Genomic DNA, 15,735 nt, shown 5'->3' on the forward strand with positions numbered 1-15,735 from the left:
TCAATTCTGAGCTGCCAAAATTAACATGTAGAAAACTGAACTAGAAGAAAAGATCCAGTACAACATACGAGGACAAAAATACATTACAATACTCCTGTTGTGGTACCCAAATTCTTAGGGGCTACATGAGCTCAATGGTTTGTGGAGAAGGAAGTGACACAGCAGGACTCACACCCAGAGCTTCATTCAAAGTAGCCTCGTCATTTAAAAATAGAGAAAACCAAACAAGTCAAAAGAATTGCAAAGGAATCGCTCTACATTTCTGAAGAACGATCCAAGATTTGTTCTCTCACCTTATTATGATTTTGCACTCATTTGCACATTGAATTTGGCAAGTACAGACAAATTCCGCACGAGCGTTTTAGACCGTACCATAGCACTAGTAATTTCTTCAAATGAAAATGCCTGGGATAACCACATCAGGTGTAGTTATTTCAATGTATTAGCACTTGCACAGAAATCAGACAAAATATTCTGAGCTCAGAGAGAATTCTGTTCCTCTTGTGTGTATATCAAGTGTACAAAACTATGAAACATCTACAGAATTCCTGCATCTACAACCCAAGTATATGTTCTGCTTCAAATTCTCCAGCTTAATGTAGCACTACACAGCTGAAAATTCAAAGATGATTTCCTTTAAATAGCATTTCAAATAAGAAGCAAAGAAAATAATGAATTATAGAGAGATAAGCTACAAGACCTAATCTCATAAGCAGCTTTACATTGGTTGCGTACAGTTTCAGGACAAGTAGTCTTTACTTTACTTTGCAGTTCAAAACCCAATACTTTGCCAGCCTGGCAAAAGTTAACACATGAACTGATACCACCCACAAAAAATATTCACAAGAGACTAGCTGTATTCTGTTCTCATCAGCCTACCCAAATTTTTATAGAATTTCTCTGTCGTCACTGATTAGCTAGTTCCTGCCCTTCCTTTAAGATATTTTTACTTAGATTTTAGTTTTCTATTACTATCAGTTAAGTTTTTTTTATACTTGACTGTCTCTAGTCAAAGAAGCATTAAAGCCTCAGCCAGCAGTTTAAATTTAGTCCTCTTCTTAGTGGAGATACACAACATGTACATACGTAGATGGGCAGTAATTAGATACGGCATTTTTACGCCTGCATTTGTGTGTTTATATAAACTCCAATATTATTAGATATGTGACAGACACATGTAGTTTGAACTTCTTACAGAAGTGTCTTCGTGTATATTCATACTGAATGTACATTAATGGTATTTTGCAATATGGAAGAAAAAGCAACTGTGCACACATGTACAAAATCTTTACACATTAAGACCCTTTAATGAAGCAACCCTTCATTAAAACGTCTTTCATATTGGTTAACTGAAGATGAACAAATATGAACAAGGCAGAGGCAGAATAAACGCCAATAGAAGTCTGCTAGTGGCTCTTCTTTCACTTGGTCTTGGAGATCCCAGATCTTGGAGAAACCAGACCAGATAAGATGACACTTTAATGAAAACATTGATGCATTCTTTCTATCCAAGAAACACCATTTAAAACTAACATATAAATTAGAGAGAAAAGGGTTACCAATCTAGAAGTAGAATTCCATGAAGCTAATGCTATTATGCACTCAGTGTTGTATTGTAAATTTGGAATTGTCACAATAAAAGCAATAAAGGCAATGTTTTGATTACGGTTCAGTGAAAAATTATAGCTTGCCACTTTTCATTTTCCTACTTATTCCTGTCAAGTAGCAGGCCACTGGCTAATCTCTAACTGATGCATGTCTCTGCAGAAATGTTAAAAGAAATATGTTAGTTTAAACCAGCTTAGAACGTGAATCTTTTTCTTTGCAGTACTATAGGCAGTATTTAAATTTGCACACTTGAGCCCCATCCCTGGATGAATTCAAGATCAGGCTGGAAATGGCTCTGGGCATTTCAGTGCAGTGGTTGGCGACCATGCCCGTGGCAGGGGGGTTGAAACTATGTGATCATTGTGATACTTTTCAACCCAGGCCATTCTGTGATTGGTACTGCAACATTAGAAGCCAGACAGGCAAGGTTAGGAGTAAGAATCATAAGTTTTGTTTCCAGCTTGATGAAGGAAGAAAAATTTAACTAAAAAAAAAAAAAGCTAGAAGCATATGCATACATTCTCTACAGTGCTTAACAAGACACATCAACAAAAAATGCCACAACAAAAAGGGTTAAGTATTTTACCCTCCAAAATCCTGAACTAAATCTTTATGCGGCATTATTACAGAAGTTTTGTTGGAAATTAATTGGCTCCTTGTGATCTTTCCCAAAATTTTTTCCTTTGCCCCAAAAGACCACTGCACAAGCACTCCAAACAATAGTTTGGAATCAGTTTAAAACTCTGGATGGGTTCCAAAAAAGATGCCCCCATTTCCTCCATAGGTACTGCATGCTGACAGGTTATTACTTGAATACTTGAAGACAATTTTGCCTTATAATAAAGCACAATACAAGAAGGCTTTAGCTTACCTCCCCCCCTCTCCCCCCATCACTAAACCTATTACTTAACAGAAAAATAAAAAATAACCAGAAATAAAAACAAACTATTTAAATGAGGTCAATTTCCTAATCCTCAGTGTCAATTCTGTACCACAGTGCCATGCTGTTCATTGATGATTCATCTCATTCTGGAGTTGCTTATATGCAAAAAGTGGAAGACACCTGAAAACTGCTTCCAAGTACAGGAATATAGAATTGTGTATTTCATCATGAAATTGACTGGATACTTGCCAAAGACTCCATTAAGCATTAAAACTATCTACATAATGCTCAAAGCCTGTAAAAGCTACAATGTAAAAATTCCTGCGTTACACAAATTGAAACCATCATACGGAACTTGGGACCACTTCCCATCTGAAATCAATGGTAACATCATTGTACAGAAACAGTGTACTGATAACAATAAATATTAATTATTAATAATTGTTGAGAAGTAGTGTTAACAGATTTCAAGGTATGTTATATTTTTCCTATATTCACTTCTCTACTCAGTTTTCCATATGCAGCTTACCTCAGAATACAGAGGCAGACTTTGCCTCCTGACGTCAAACGGCAAAATCCAAACCGTTGCTTACTTTCAATGTCGGTGAGCACAAAAGTAAAATGCTGTCCTACTTGGTTTTGGGACACCCTGAAAAATTAAATACAGATCATAAGAACACCAAATGATAGAAAACACTAGCATAAGTCACTGCTCTTCAGCATTTTCATGCTCAAACCTCACTTCTTTTCCTCTCAGATTATTCTTTTCTTCCCTCCTTTACCCCACCTCTTCCGCAGGCACTGAACTCCATTCCCTCATTCATCCACGACTCCTGCTGCCATCTTTGCACCACCCAGACCTGGCCACCTCCTCCTCAGTGGGCCAACACTTCAAAGGCTGTGTGTAGCTCAGACCCCCACAACACAGAACAGAAGGTACAGGAGTTACAGAAGGCACAGAGTAGGGAAAATAAGAATGAGGGAAAACAGCTGCTGAATTATAAGGACAGACTTAGAATGGTTGGGACTTCAGTCTGGGGACAAAGACCAAGAAAAAAATATAACTAACATTACAAGATCATAGAGACAGGGGAAGAGAACTGTTCATAAAACAAAGCGCATTGCAAGCTTAAAACTGGCTTTTCAGTATGGTCAAACTTGGGTGATCTTCATAGAAATCATGAAATGCATTCAAGGTAAGCATTTAAGGACACAAACTACATCTTAACCTTACTCACAGGAAAACATACTGCACTTTTTCAACAACTTCCAGAATAAATAAGCTTTAGGTAGACTCAGCATTTTCAATTGAGAGAGGTAATGCATGGTATAGTCAAAAGTAAAATATAGCAAAGTTTTAATGGGCAGTGTAGAAGTTCTGAAAAGGTAACATGCAGCAGTTCTGACTGTAATTCTACTGTCTTTTTATTTTCTCATTCTTACATCATCTTCAGCAGAGTGCCTAAGCACCTGCTAGTGAGTGATATCGTTAACATACATCATCTGTGGTTGAAAAAGAATTCCTGCAGAATCTAAGAACCATCTTTCATCTCCCACTAAGTGCACTTTTTTCCCCATTTATCCCCTGCAATATGTGTATTTTTAAAAAACCTTCACCAAAATAAGACACAAAAAGTTACCCATGGGAAGGAAAAAAAGTAGGAGATCAAAGGCATAAAGTTACAATGGGACACGTGCAAATGCTTAATTCATGATGAGAAGAGCTTAAAGATCAGCCAAGTGATGCCACTGCCCAGACTCTAACTCCCACTCGTTACCATTTGGTCTCATCCCTTCCAATCAGTGACTAGCCTGAAATAAAAGCCTGCCCTAAGCGCAAATAACAGAACAATGTATCTTTAGTCCAATGTGATCATTAGAAATCCACCATCATTAATAGACTTATTCTTTAAAGTAATGAGTTGATCTTAATTACCAAACAAGTATTTTCCTCAAATATCTTCAGTCAACTGAAGCAACCTAGTATGCTCTTTACTTTTAGTAAAAGAGAGCTTGATGGCTCTCACTCACTCTTAATTTTTTCAGGTTCTTTAGGATAACTAGGATGCTGCCTACATATACACGTATGACTCAACAGCATCAGTGACAATGTGTCATTACTCCTCTGCCAATAAAGCCGTTTTCTATCCAAATCTCTGCGTTACTCTCAGGAATAAAGAGGCAAATGTCCACTGAAACCCTCAGGTCGGTGCACAGCCAGGTGTTGCAAAGTCCCTCAGCAGCAGCACTGCCAGCACCCTGTGCTCCACCTAGGGTACAGTCCCTCAGCCAAACAAGTGGTAAGTTATTTACAAAAGCTGACTTCATAGATGCCCAAGTATGCAGGTTTTGCTTTTTGTGTACTGTGTACACACATGCCATATGCCTCTGCTCCACTATTGCTTAAAAACAGTTACTTAGCCCAAAAAATCTCACACCAGTAAGGAGCCCTTCCTTTCATTTATCTCCTCCCTTCGCAACATTGGAAGATGACAAAGGAGAATATATGGTACTGCAATTAAAGCACATTTAAAAATTTCAATGCATGAGATCAAATATGATTTAATTCTGAGACTATTAAAAATAGCACAGGCAAGTTATGGCAGTCCAGCAGGAGGCAATCCCAATGCCATCTCACCACCTCCAACTCAACATTTTCCCTTCACTTCCTCAAGAGAGGCTATGCAGCATTTTCACAGTTGGTGTGAGAACAGCCCAGCTTGAAAGCTGCATCCCACAGACTTTAGGAGGAGCTGCAAGCAGCACATTCTGGATGCTCAAGATAAGAACAACCTCCAAGGCTGAACATCCACAAACAACCCAGAAGTCTGCATTTGGTCTCACTTGCTTCAGAAGAACAGCTAACAAAAGCCATTCTAGGTTGTTAATTCAAAAGCTCCATGCAAGACCTGAGGGCAGAAGGAGGCCTGCTTTTTTGCCCCTCTTCAGCAGAAGTGAAAACTGACTGTATGCCAGCCATAGAAGAACAAGCTAATGATGGCTGGATATTTCCTTACACTGATTGATAATGCCAGTATCTAAACTTGATATAAACATTCAAGAAGCCTAGCACAACAGTTTTAATACACCCAGTGCATATATTTATGTGGACAGGTTCTGGCTATGGTGTTTGGGTCCCGTGTCTCTGAAGCCAAGTCATGACTTTGGCCACACTACCGAACCACAGCAAAGACGCCTCTACCAGTTTTCCTTAACATGAAAATCAACATAGGTAAAATGCAATTACTACCTCACAGAATTTCCCAACCAAAGTGTTATCTGTACTTTCTAATGGAGCATACGATCTACTGAACAAGATTTGCAACACTTTTTACAGAGCTCAAGCCTGTGGGTTACTTCAAAACAAGTGACCTGCTCACTTGCAAGGAGACAGCACAGGCAAGCTACTGCAAACTGTCGCTGACCTCCTCCTCCCTCATTCCTCTGTCTTGCTTCCCCCCCTTCCTTTCAGCTCCTGCATGGCCTGCTTACATTTAATCTTAGTTTAACAACAATAAATCACCAGTAGCAAAGAATGTGTGTAAACACTTATTAACTCTGCAGACTACAATGGGCTCTTTCAAGGCTATTACAGTCCACTATATGAATAAAAGTAGTTTTTTAAATTTTCTAATATCAGCAGAATACAGAAAAGGCTCTTTGGTACGCACAGAGCAGGTAAAGAGCTGTTTTAAAGATTTCTGTTTACACTATAGCCATTGTGCAGGCTGCATTTCAAGGCTGCCTTGAGAAAGCTGATTAAGGCAGGAATTAAATCTCTTCTGATGAAAAACATGTCTAACCAACACATTTATCCTTAAATCTTAATTAAAATTGCTCTTCTCCCAACTTTATCTGCTTAGGAGACACAGTATGCTTGAAATGAATCACCCTTCACACTTAGGAATTTCTGAAGGGCTTTGAACTTGAGAGATTTTGTTATTTCCAAACAATGAAAAACCATGCATGGCAGAAAAAATTTCAATCAATATTTTTTAAACAAAACAAAGTTACAGGTATCATTAATTATAATGTGTCATGCACTTATGCTTGACCAACGAGGCACAATTCTTACTCAACTCACTAACTCAGCTTACTCAGTTCTTAATTACAGGCAGCTGCTACTGAAAAATTTCAGTGCATTTCTTCTCCAAATCTGACACTGAAAAGTAAAGCACACCAGCCATTGACCCTAATTCTCCCCAAATCAGAGGAAAAAAAAAAAAGAGAGAGATTCAAGCTGGAATTGATGTCAAGGTGGAAGCACCAGCTGATGGGGAAAGAGTAGGAACTCAGCAACCTCAGGTTGAACTGATAACTATCCTCAGCAGCAACTATTGTTTCCACTTCTGAGCTCACCCTGTGATCACGACTCCACCACTTGGGTTCCTCCTATCGTTACACAGATTTTTCTCACATGCCTACATTTTTTATATTTTATATGTGTGTGTGTGTGTGTGTGTGTGTGTGTGTGTGTGTGTGTGTGTGTGTGTGTGTATAATACAATGAGATAAAGAGTGGAGAAAACTCACTTGTACAAGATTACTACTTCATTTCAGAGTTTCTAACTATTCTCATCTATTGACTTTTTAACTAAATATTTCTGTAAGCCACAAATCACCTCCACAGCCAGAGACTGCTACTCAAAACACCAACAGAAATGGTTTAGCCATTGACTCTAATAGTTCGTGAGCTAAATAATAGGCACAGTAGTTCACACACTTGAGCAATGTTCCACACCTAACGAGAAATCTTCCTACAGCACGTGCAGCAGAGCCACTTATGCTCTGCAACATAGCCCTTACCACGAGACTGGGTGGGCACAGTAGGTGAAATCAATAAGGCACTTATCTCCGTATTAGTCCTACAGACACCTTCCAAAGTCTTGGCTACAGAGGAACTACACAAACAACAGCAGAAATACAACCTGAAGGGGGGGAAAAAACAGAGGAGCAGAAAGGCAGATCAGAAGTATTTACAGAGGAGGGGACAAAGGAGAAGAGAATCAAAGAACAGAATAACTGATGAGTCAAACTGTGACTGTGAAATTTGACTGATTTTGAGTTGTGACTGAGAAGAACATCTGCATGCTCACGCAATCATCCAGCAAAATTACCAACACAGCTAAAGACGTTAGGTGGGGGCTCTGCAAGTTACACGAGTTTGAGATTGAGAGCGAAGATACAGATCACTGAGGGGAAAGAAGAGAAAAAAAATCACGTAGCATTTGCATGAAGGTTACAAAGAACAAAAAAGACGACGAGGTGTTCTCTCGACCTTAAAAATCAGCTTAGCAAATATTAGAAGGAAATAAAATCTCTACCTTCTTTAATAGTACAGTCCTCCTGTTTCTTACAAATAGAAACAGAAAGGAATTCCACAGCAGACAAAAAGTGAACTTATTCATGACTATCAACAAACAAACAGTTTAAAAGTTATACAATTGTGCAATTAATAAAGTCTAAAATAATTTAGTTGCAAAAAAAGCCTTAGATTCTTGGGGGTAAATGCTCAAGAACTTCTATGACAGAATTCAGTACTTTATCCTCTTCAACGTAAAATGTAAGCCATATTGAGTAGTAACAAAATTATGTTTAATTATTGTGATAATTAAAACAGTGTACAGCTACTTAATACATCCGAATGATAAAGTCAGTATTTCTAGTGAGATAATTTAAGTATTATCACATAGAATCAAATCTAGATCTAAGTCCACGATCACTGCAGTATAGTGAATACAACAAAATCAAACACATTCTCACTTCATCCACTTTTCAATTCATTCACTAATTAAGTGCAGGTGAGGCAGAGGAAAATATGTGATGATGGACTTAGCACTGGGATTTGACAGAGCTTTAACTACATTATTTTCATAGTTTAAAGAACATTGATTTACTATTTAAATGAGTTTTGTTTATCTATTTAATAAGAAGGACACTGTTGCCTGAAACTCCGCTGCATGCAAGAATGCCCAGAAGCAAACTATGGAACAAAGTCTTGTTTTTTTTTTATTCCAGATACCTCGATTACTAGCATCAGTGGAAATTCCACTTCTGCTCTAGTCTTTCCTAGCTCTTACAAGGATCAGAAAGTGCTCTCAGTGGTTTATATACTGATAGATCTCACAATACAGTTTGAGAAGCTATATTCCCTAAAGTACAGTGAGCTCAACCTGTGAAATAGAAACTTGGCTTTTCTCTTCAATGAAAGCTTTCTGTACAGAACTTGCCACTCAAGTTGCCTGTAAAATACTTGGGGGCACTCACTATGTGGTCTGTGGTGGTTCTCCCTACAAGAAAATAAATGTTCAGATGACAAGTGAGAAGCATGTTTATGGTTAGAAAAAAAACTAGGTGTTTGTCACACCTACAGCATTCTTTTAAAAATAAAACAAACATGAGAAGGAGTTACAGCAACATATTTATCAATACTTGTCTGAATTGGTCCCACACTTTTCAAAACAAAAATATCCAATTCTGGGAAAGTAAAAGACAACTATACAGTTTTTGTGTTATTTATTTTCAAATGGTAACATGCCTTTACTGTAGCAACTGTCTGAACTGAGTAGCATAAACACCACACAGCCCTAAGTTATTCCCCCAAACAGTTAAGTAAAGAGCAGCAGACACTCTTGCATGGGCATCCAGTACTTCTGTCTCTTTGCATAGGGCAGCTCAGCCCACCTCCCCTGCCCATGAACCTTCACTCCCCAGAACCCCACACTGCCTGTGCTCCCTCACAGGTCTCAACAGCCCAGCTCCCAACCCCAGCCAAGCAGGAGCTGCCTGCACAGGAACTGGTTTTAGTTGCATGCAGGCTGAGCAGTCAGCAGTCAATGGAACATGCACCTCAGCTTCCACAAATCACCCAAGCTTCTGTCCAACCGCCAAGCTCTATGGATGTTATAGAAGTTTCCTGTCTGTGAGAGCACTGCTCTTTGGTCAAACATGGAGGTGTAAAAGTACTTGGAAGCAGAGGGACAAAGGGCACACAAACAACAAACATTGCATAACTTCTATCATTTCCCCCCCCATCATTTGGATAACTCAGTTAAAGTCATATATTCCCACAGAAGTCTGATCACGTTTATCAGCCTCATATAAGCAACTAAATGTCTTCTGAATCAATAAACAGAAACAGTTAACACAACTAGTTAATTGAAAATAATTATTTGCTGCCACTGATAGCATTCTTGCCACTGGATGGCAGCAGCAGAACCTCACCTTTTTCTGTTATCCTCAATTTTTATTTCAATTATTCATCTTCATTATCAGTTTTACATGGAATTCTGCATACATCTCGAGCACATTAAGGACTTCAGTGCTTTACAGCCAACACAAACAGCACTAGTTAGGTCATCACAACAGTTTGAAGGGCAGCAAGCTTAGCCAGTTCAAAATGCAAACAACTAAACTCATCTATAAACAACTAGATGAGCATAGTTTTCTTCAGAGAAGTTGTGCTTATGACAGTCTGTGCCATGTCTCCCTGCAAAGCCTCCCTCTCTGCCTCGCACCACACTACTGTCACTGCTGAGGGCTCTCAAACAGCGCTGCCAACGCTGCCCTGCAGCCGGCTCAGCCTGCCCTACCGCCCGCAGCTTTCTTCCTTATGCTAATCACGCTTTTAACTCAATCTTTGCCGATTCGGACAATGTGAGTTTTAGAAACGAGTGTGATAGATTAAATTAATTACCATTAATCAGTTTGACAAGTTCAAATAAGCGTTTTAATTAATGAAAATGTTTTACACAAACCATTTAAATTATTGCATCATTACATGGATGCCACACCGTAATGGATACCAGAAAGGTAAAAGCTAATTAATAATACATAATATTCTTAAGTCTACCCTGAGAAAAATCAACTGCACGCTCAGCTACTTCCACGCAACTGAAGTCTTTATTTCTCTGAACTCAAACTACACATTTTCAGTACTGGTATTTATATCCTAGAGACCTGTGACTTTTTTTTTTAAATGATGCTTGCTGCTTAAACAAAATATGCTGATATTAACACAGACGTTGTTTACAATTATACAGGACAAAAATCAAGAGGCAGAACATTGCTCTATCCTGAAAGACATACCCTTACAACTCTGGAAAAGTTGTGTTTTGCTGTCATCTTCATCCATGGGTGCATGTTTCTGTACTATGTTTTTACTTGTTCTTTAAAAATTTCCCTGCTATCACACTAAATACCTTTTCATATGAAGTGTTTAAATAAATGTTAACTGCAACATACCTTTCGACGTCAAAAGGAAAGCAGAACTTTGGAACACTGTTCAGCACATCCTATAAATGCAAGGGAAACAGTGTTAGGATTTTGAAACGGCTTTTATCCCTGTTTGCTAGCAGGTCCCCTAAAGATTGGTTTAAAAAAAAAAACATACAGAAATATTCATAGAAAATAATAATAAACTTGAGGAACATAAGATCGCAAAAAAAATACAGTACACGTTCCTGGACTGAAATAATTGATTATTAAAAAGGAATTAAGTTTGTGCTTCGGCAGATTGCAAAGACAATGCCATAGAAGCCCCAGGAGGGAAAGGCCTGGCCTGAAGGGTATTAACACCCTTCACATCCCCGCTGGGATTCCCCTCAACAAGGCCATATGGATTTTACAAGAAGCACCACACCATATGGGTAAGCCACGTCTGCTGCTACTTGTACCACAGACTAGCCACAGGGACTTCTGACAGATCCTGGCTCAAAAATACAAATGTTGTTTCAATTAAAATGCAGGCAGAGAAAAGGGAATGAAGTTGGCAGCAGAATGAATTACAGAGAGGTATAACGACTCTATACATGTCTCATGGTCAAACGCTGAAAATCGTGGAAATCTTCTGCTGGTCTAAGGGAGATATTTATATGATTAACCCTTTGGTTTTCACAAGCAAACCACTCTGTTCATAAAGGGAAAGGGAGGGAGTCTGATAGAGCTACATTTGTACCATAATATAATAGGACAGCGTTGCTCTCTCACAGCATTTACTAAGTTGTTTAGTAACAAATAAAGGTATGAATTATGATATAAAAATGCTCCCAAGCTAGTAAAAACTTTTCATTAGATGAAAAAGTGATTTGCCAGATTTGTTAGCAGAAATTAAAGCGATCTTACAGGAATTCAGAAATAGCAGTTATTCCCAACAGTCACACTCAGCTTGGAAAAAAACCTTCTGTGGCACACGTGAGGTAAGAAAGGACAAGAGATGGCATTTGTATTGGCCAGCACAGCTACAGGGTTCTCTCTTTGTACGAGAACAACAACAGGACTATATTGGCTATGCTGGAACTTATGAAGGTATCCTGCAAGGTGTGCACACTCAGGAAAAGGCAAACAGACTGCAGAGATGCAGATGAGGTTAAGAACTGGATCAAGGATGTTAGTACCCTCCTGCTTGAACACTGTGTGCTGAGCAGCCAGCTCCCATTAGGGGAAGCTATGGATCGAAATTCCCACACACCACAATGACTATTTGCTCCAAAATTCTGCCTGGATCAGTTGTAAGTGTAAAACACAAAGAACCCATGGAAGTTAATCAGCGAGAGCTGAAAAGTCCAGGAAAAGAAATAGACAGAAATGAATCCTTCTAATACAACACACATTGTGCTCCACTACGTCAGCTAATAGTACAGAATGAAAAAGTCAATTTTCAAGAGTTTCTAAGTCACATAAGAGCGCTCAAGAAATCTTACAGAATCCAGCTTTCCCAGCACAGAAGGAGAGGGGTCTGAGCACACCGTGCCGTGCTTTGGGAAGGGGCCTCAGTATCTCACACTCGAATTCTCCTTCCAAATCTGCACCTATATTCACACTATAGTAAGTTCTTTTCTCCGTACTACTGAGAGTTGGGCTTGCTGCCTGTTGATCTCAGAAATGATTTAGAACAGGGCAGAGGAACATATTCACTCCAGCCCCCCAGTGCATCCTCTCAGAATAAACGATCCCACAGGAAGAGCCAGCCCCAAGCCCAGGGGCAGCTCAGCAGCCTAGCCGGTGACCCGAGGACGACGCGTGCCTCCGGCCGCAGGACAGCAAGGCCTCACGCCGCCCCCGGCACACGCTCAGCTCCTGCGGGGCAGCTCCGCTCGCTTCCCAACTGGCGGCAGCATCCCTCAGGGAGCGGTCTTTAAACCTCGCCGCTCTTTAAAATTCAAGCAGCCAGCAGGTCTATAGACTGGTGTATAAACAGCATAGACAAAAAAAAAATCCTCTCCCAGCTTATGTCAGTGACAAAGCAGCTCAGCAGTTGACTGCTTTTCCCCTGACAGCGTAAGCTGGGTTTACACAGATCAATGGCTGCAAGTCCTACCTCGCTTCCAGGGCTCTGCTTTCCCCCTTAATTACAGGTGTTAGTCAGATTTTTAAGATGGAGGAAAAATAAGATGCCCCCAAGATGCTTCTAGACAGATTTAAAATGCAAATGGCTGTTATTCACATATCCACATAAGCAGCCACTATCAGTGTACAGTTCAAGTCAATAACCTTACTACTGAGCAAAATTGAGCTCTGCTTCCTAACAAGTAATTGTCTTCACCGATCCACAACTCAGACAGGACTTGCACTTGAGTCAAAACACACATCCTCTGAAAAAGCATAATGCATTTATCATCTTTTATTTTAAAAGCTTCATAAGTGTGCATTTATCTCTGAAAACAAAAGGTTGTCAAATGTTCAGAAAGCAAGCTATCCTCCATTCACACTGCCTCGTGATTAGCACCACTCTGGGCTCTCACAGTGTTAGTTTCAGAAAACAGTCGCTGTTTCGGAAAGGAAAGTGTGTGCACGGAGGAAACTAAAAAGATGTGGTAAAAAAAAAAAACAAGTTAAAGAGCACATATTTGCTTTGAAACGCTGAATAAACTCATACAGTCACATACACAATTGATTTTAATTACTAAGTCAAAGGATTGCTATCTCACTCCTTACACAAACTCTAATGCAAAGAATAAAACCACAAAATCTATATCATACCAACTACAGCACACTGTTCCCCTCACAAAAAGTTCAAAAAATGGAAATAGTATTTAAGAAAATACTTATATCTATAGCATATCAGCAGCAAGTTGCCCTCTCACGCATTCATGGTCCAGTGGGTTTATTAATTACTGCACCAATTGCTCTACACAGTCCAAGCCTGTTCCTACTCACTGATTATACACAGAGATAATACAGACACTTAAAGAGTAAGAATTATTCAGCATTCCTTGGTTTGTTTTATACCCACACAGCAAGGTCTGCGTATCATCATTTTACAAGCAATGGAAAAGGTAGTAGAGGTAGTAGATGATGTTTCTGAAATCACACACCATTTTCCTAGAAAAAAAGTTCTAGCAACTCAACCTTATCCTTACGCAAAATTAATGGGTAGATGTGCTGTTTACATTCCAGATTGCAGCTTACTCCTCACTGAGGAAATTCTCTTTTTTATTTTTAATATCATATTCAATTGAAAGGAAATCTTCAGAAGTTCATAATCAGAACTGCAAACAATTATTTGATTCATGCTCTACAGTCTTCAGCTAAGAACAAATTCACCTTTCCCTGGCTGCAATTTCAAAGCACTGGAATTTCAAAACTTGGTACCCTTAACACTCCAGGCAACAGAAGGAATTCTGACCCCCCACCAACAAGCCTTGCTTAGCTCAGTGAAGCTACGATTTCCATGTGTTTCCCTTTTTATGTTTTCATCCCACAAAGCAGCGATGACATCACACACAGGTTAGGGAAGCAAGAACATACGTGGCTCTGACTGTTAATTTGCTAAGTGGAAATGGAAACAGATACCTCAGACAAGTCCATTTGCAAACATGTAGCTGTGTACATTTAAATGTACAGTACAGTGAGTTTTAGAGGGTATCTCACAGCAACTGAAAGTGGAAGAACTGTCTCCATAGAAAGATTTCACTGGTTTCGATGTGTATTACAGAACCAGCACATTTAGTGCATCCCTACAAAAGTAGGAGCGAGTTCATGAGTTTTTCCCCCCCACTTCAACTTACACCCTTCAACAGGTTCTTTTTCTCTTTAAATGCAGACAAAGCTTGATGAATCACCAGAAATTAAGCTGACTACATGATACTACACTACTGAAATATTTAATTATTGACATCAAATATAATTAATTTCTAAAATTAGAAGGACTACTGGGAACTACTCTCCCCAGCAATTTTTTTGTTCTTGTAATATTCTGCAGTTCACATTTAAGAGGAAAGAAAACCCAAATTTTTTCATGCAAATCTCTCTTAAGGGATTGAAAATGTTCTCCACAGTAGGAACATTTTAAGACATTCAGAACACTGAATCACTTCAAAAATGGCAATTTAGACACTTTTTTTTAGCAAAAGTCCTGCCTCCTTTCCAATATTTCTGCATTTATCTGCAGTATAAGCCCACCCCCAAGCAGTTAGATCCCCACCTAGATCTGTTCTACTTATAGAATCAGCATCTCTCAAAAAGGGGACAGTCTAAGATGTCACAATGTGTTCACTCCATAGGTCTGTCAGCATACCCAGGAAGAAAAGGCCTAAATAAGATTGGTAGTATGCAATAGAATTCAAACTATGGAATGACACAATCCAGATAAGATTGACAAAAACGTTCACATTAATCAGTGCTCAAAAAACTACTGATCTCTATTATCTTGAATTCCAAGATGTCAAATCGTCATCAACCTAGATAAAACATTTTTGTGCCTTTTTCCCCGCTATCCTTTTTCTTCAAATGTTTTCTTCCTCCATAACTTCCTAGTTCTTGTCTTCTTATTTATCTATCCTCCTTCTGTAAAGACCCTCCTCCGCCCTCACCAAAAGGGGAACTTTTTTTGTCTTTGTTGCATACATTATTAAACATTGTTTCTCTTTTTTCCTTACTGACAAGAACTACTTGCTATTCTGCTTTAGCGTTTCACCTAATTGTCCTTCAAAACTCTTCCAAGAACCTCCTATCCTTATTCACCTCTCTCTCAATCTTCCATCCAAGGAAGAAAATCCCTCTTACCAGTTTCCATACTGAAATCTCCGTGTTCATCTCCTAGCCTCCTCAACTTCAGTTTTAACCCAACTTACTCTCTGGGACTTTCTCCCCACCGTTTGGTACCACAGTTTTTTGTCATCGTATGTCAGTTCAAACATACAAACAAGTGATCCTGAGATTTAAGACTGTCACGACATATTTCTGACTCAAAGCAGCAACTTCAATGGGAATATTTAAATGTTTCAGGTTAAGCACAGATTTAGA

At 39.1% G+C, this 15,735-nt stretch overlaps 1 protein-coding gene across 5 annotated transcripts in view; it reads right to left on the reverse strand.

Moving 5' to 3' along the window:
• The window catches only part of DENND1B (DENN domain containing 1B), a 155,236-nt gene that overhangs the window by 96,165 nt on the left and 43,336 nt on the right, over positions 1 to 15,735 (reverse strand). For all 5 annotated transcript variants that reach the window (XM_085232102.1, XM_085232100.1, XM_085232104.1 and 2 more), the window contains 2 exons: positions 10,735 to 10,784; positions 3,021 to 3,140 (listed from right to left, as the gene is read on the reverse strand). In XM_085232102.1, coding sequence (XP_085088228.1) covers positions 3,021 to 3,140; positions 10,735 to 10,784 — 170 coding nt within the window. The remainder of the gene's footprint in view (positions 1 to 3,020; positions 3,141 to 10,734; positions 10,785 to 15,735) is intronic.

Source organism: Meleagris gallopavo, chromosome 10, assembly GCF_905368555.1.
Source record: "Meleagris gallopavo chromosome 10, MGAL_WU_HG_1.1, whole genome shotgun sequence".
NCBI lineage: Eukaryota > Metazoa > Chordata > Aves > Galliformes > Phasianidae > Meleagris > Meleagris gallopavo.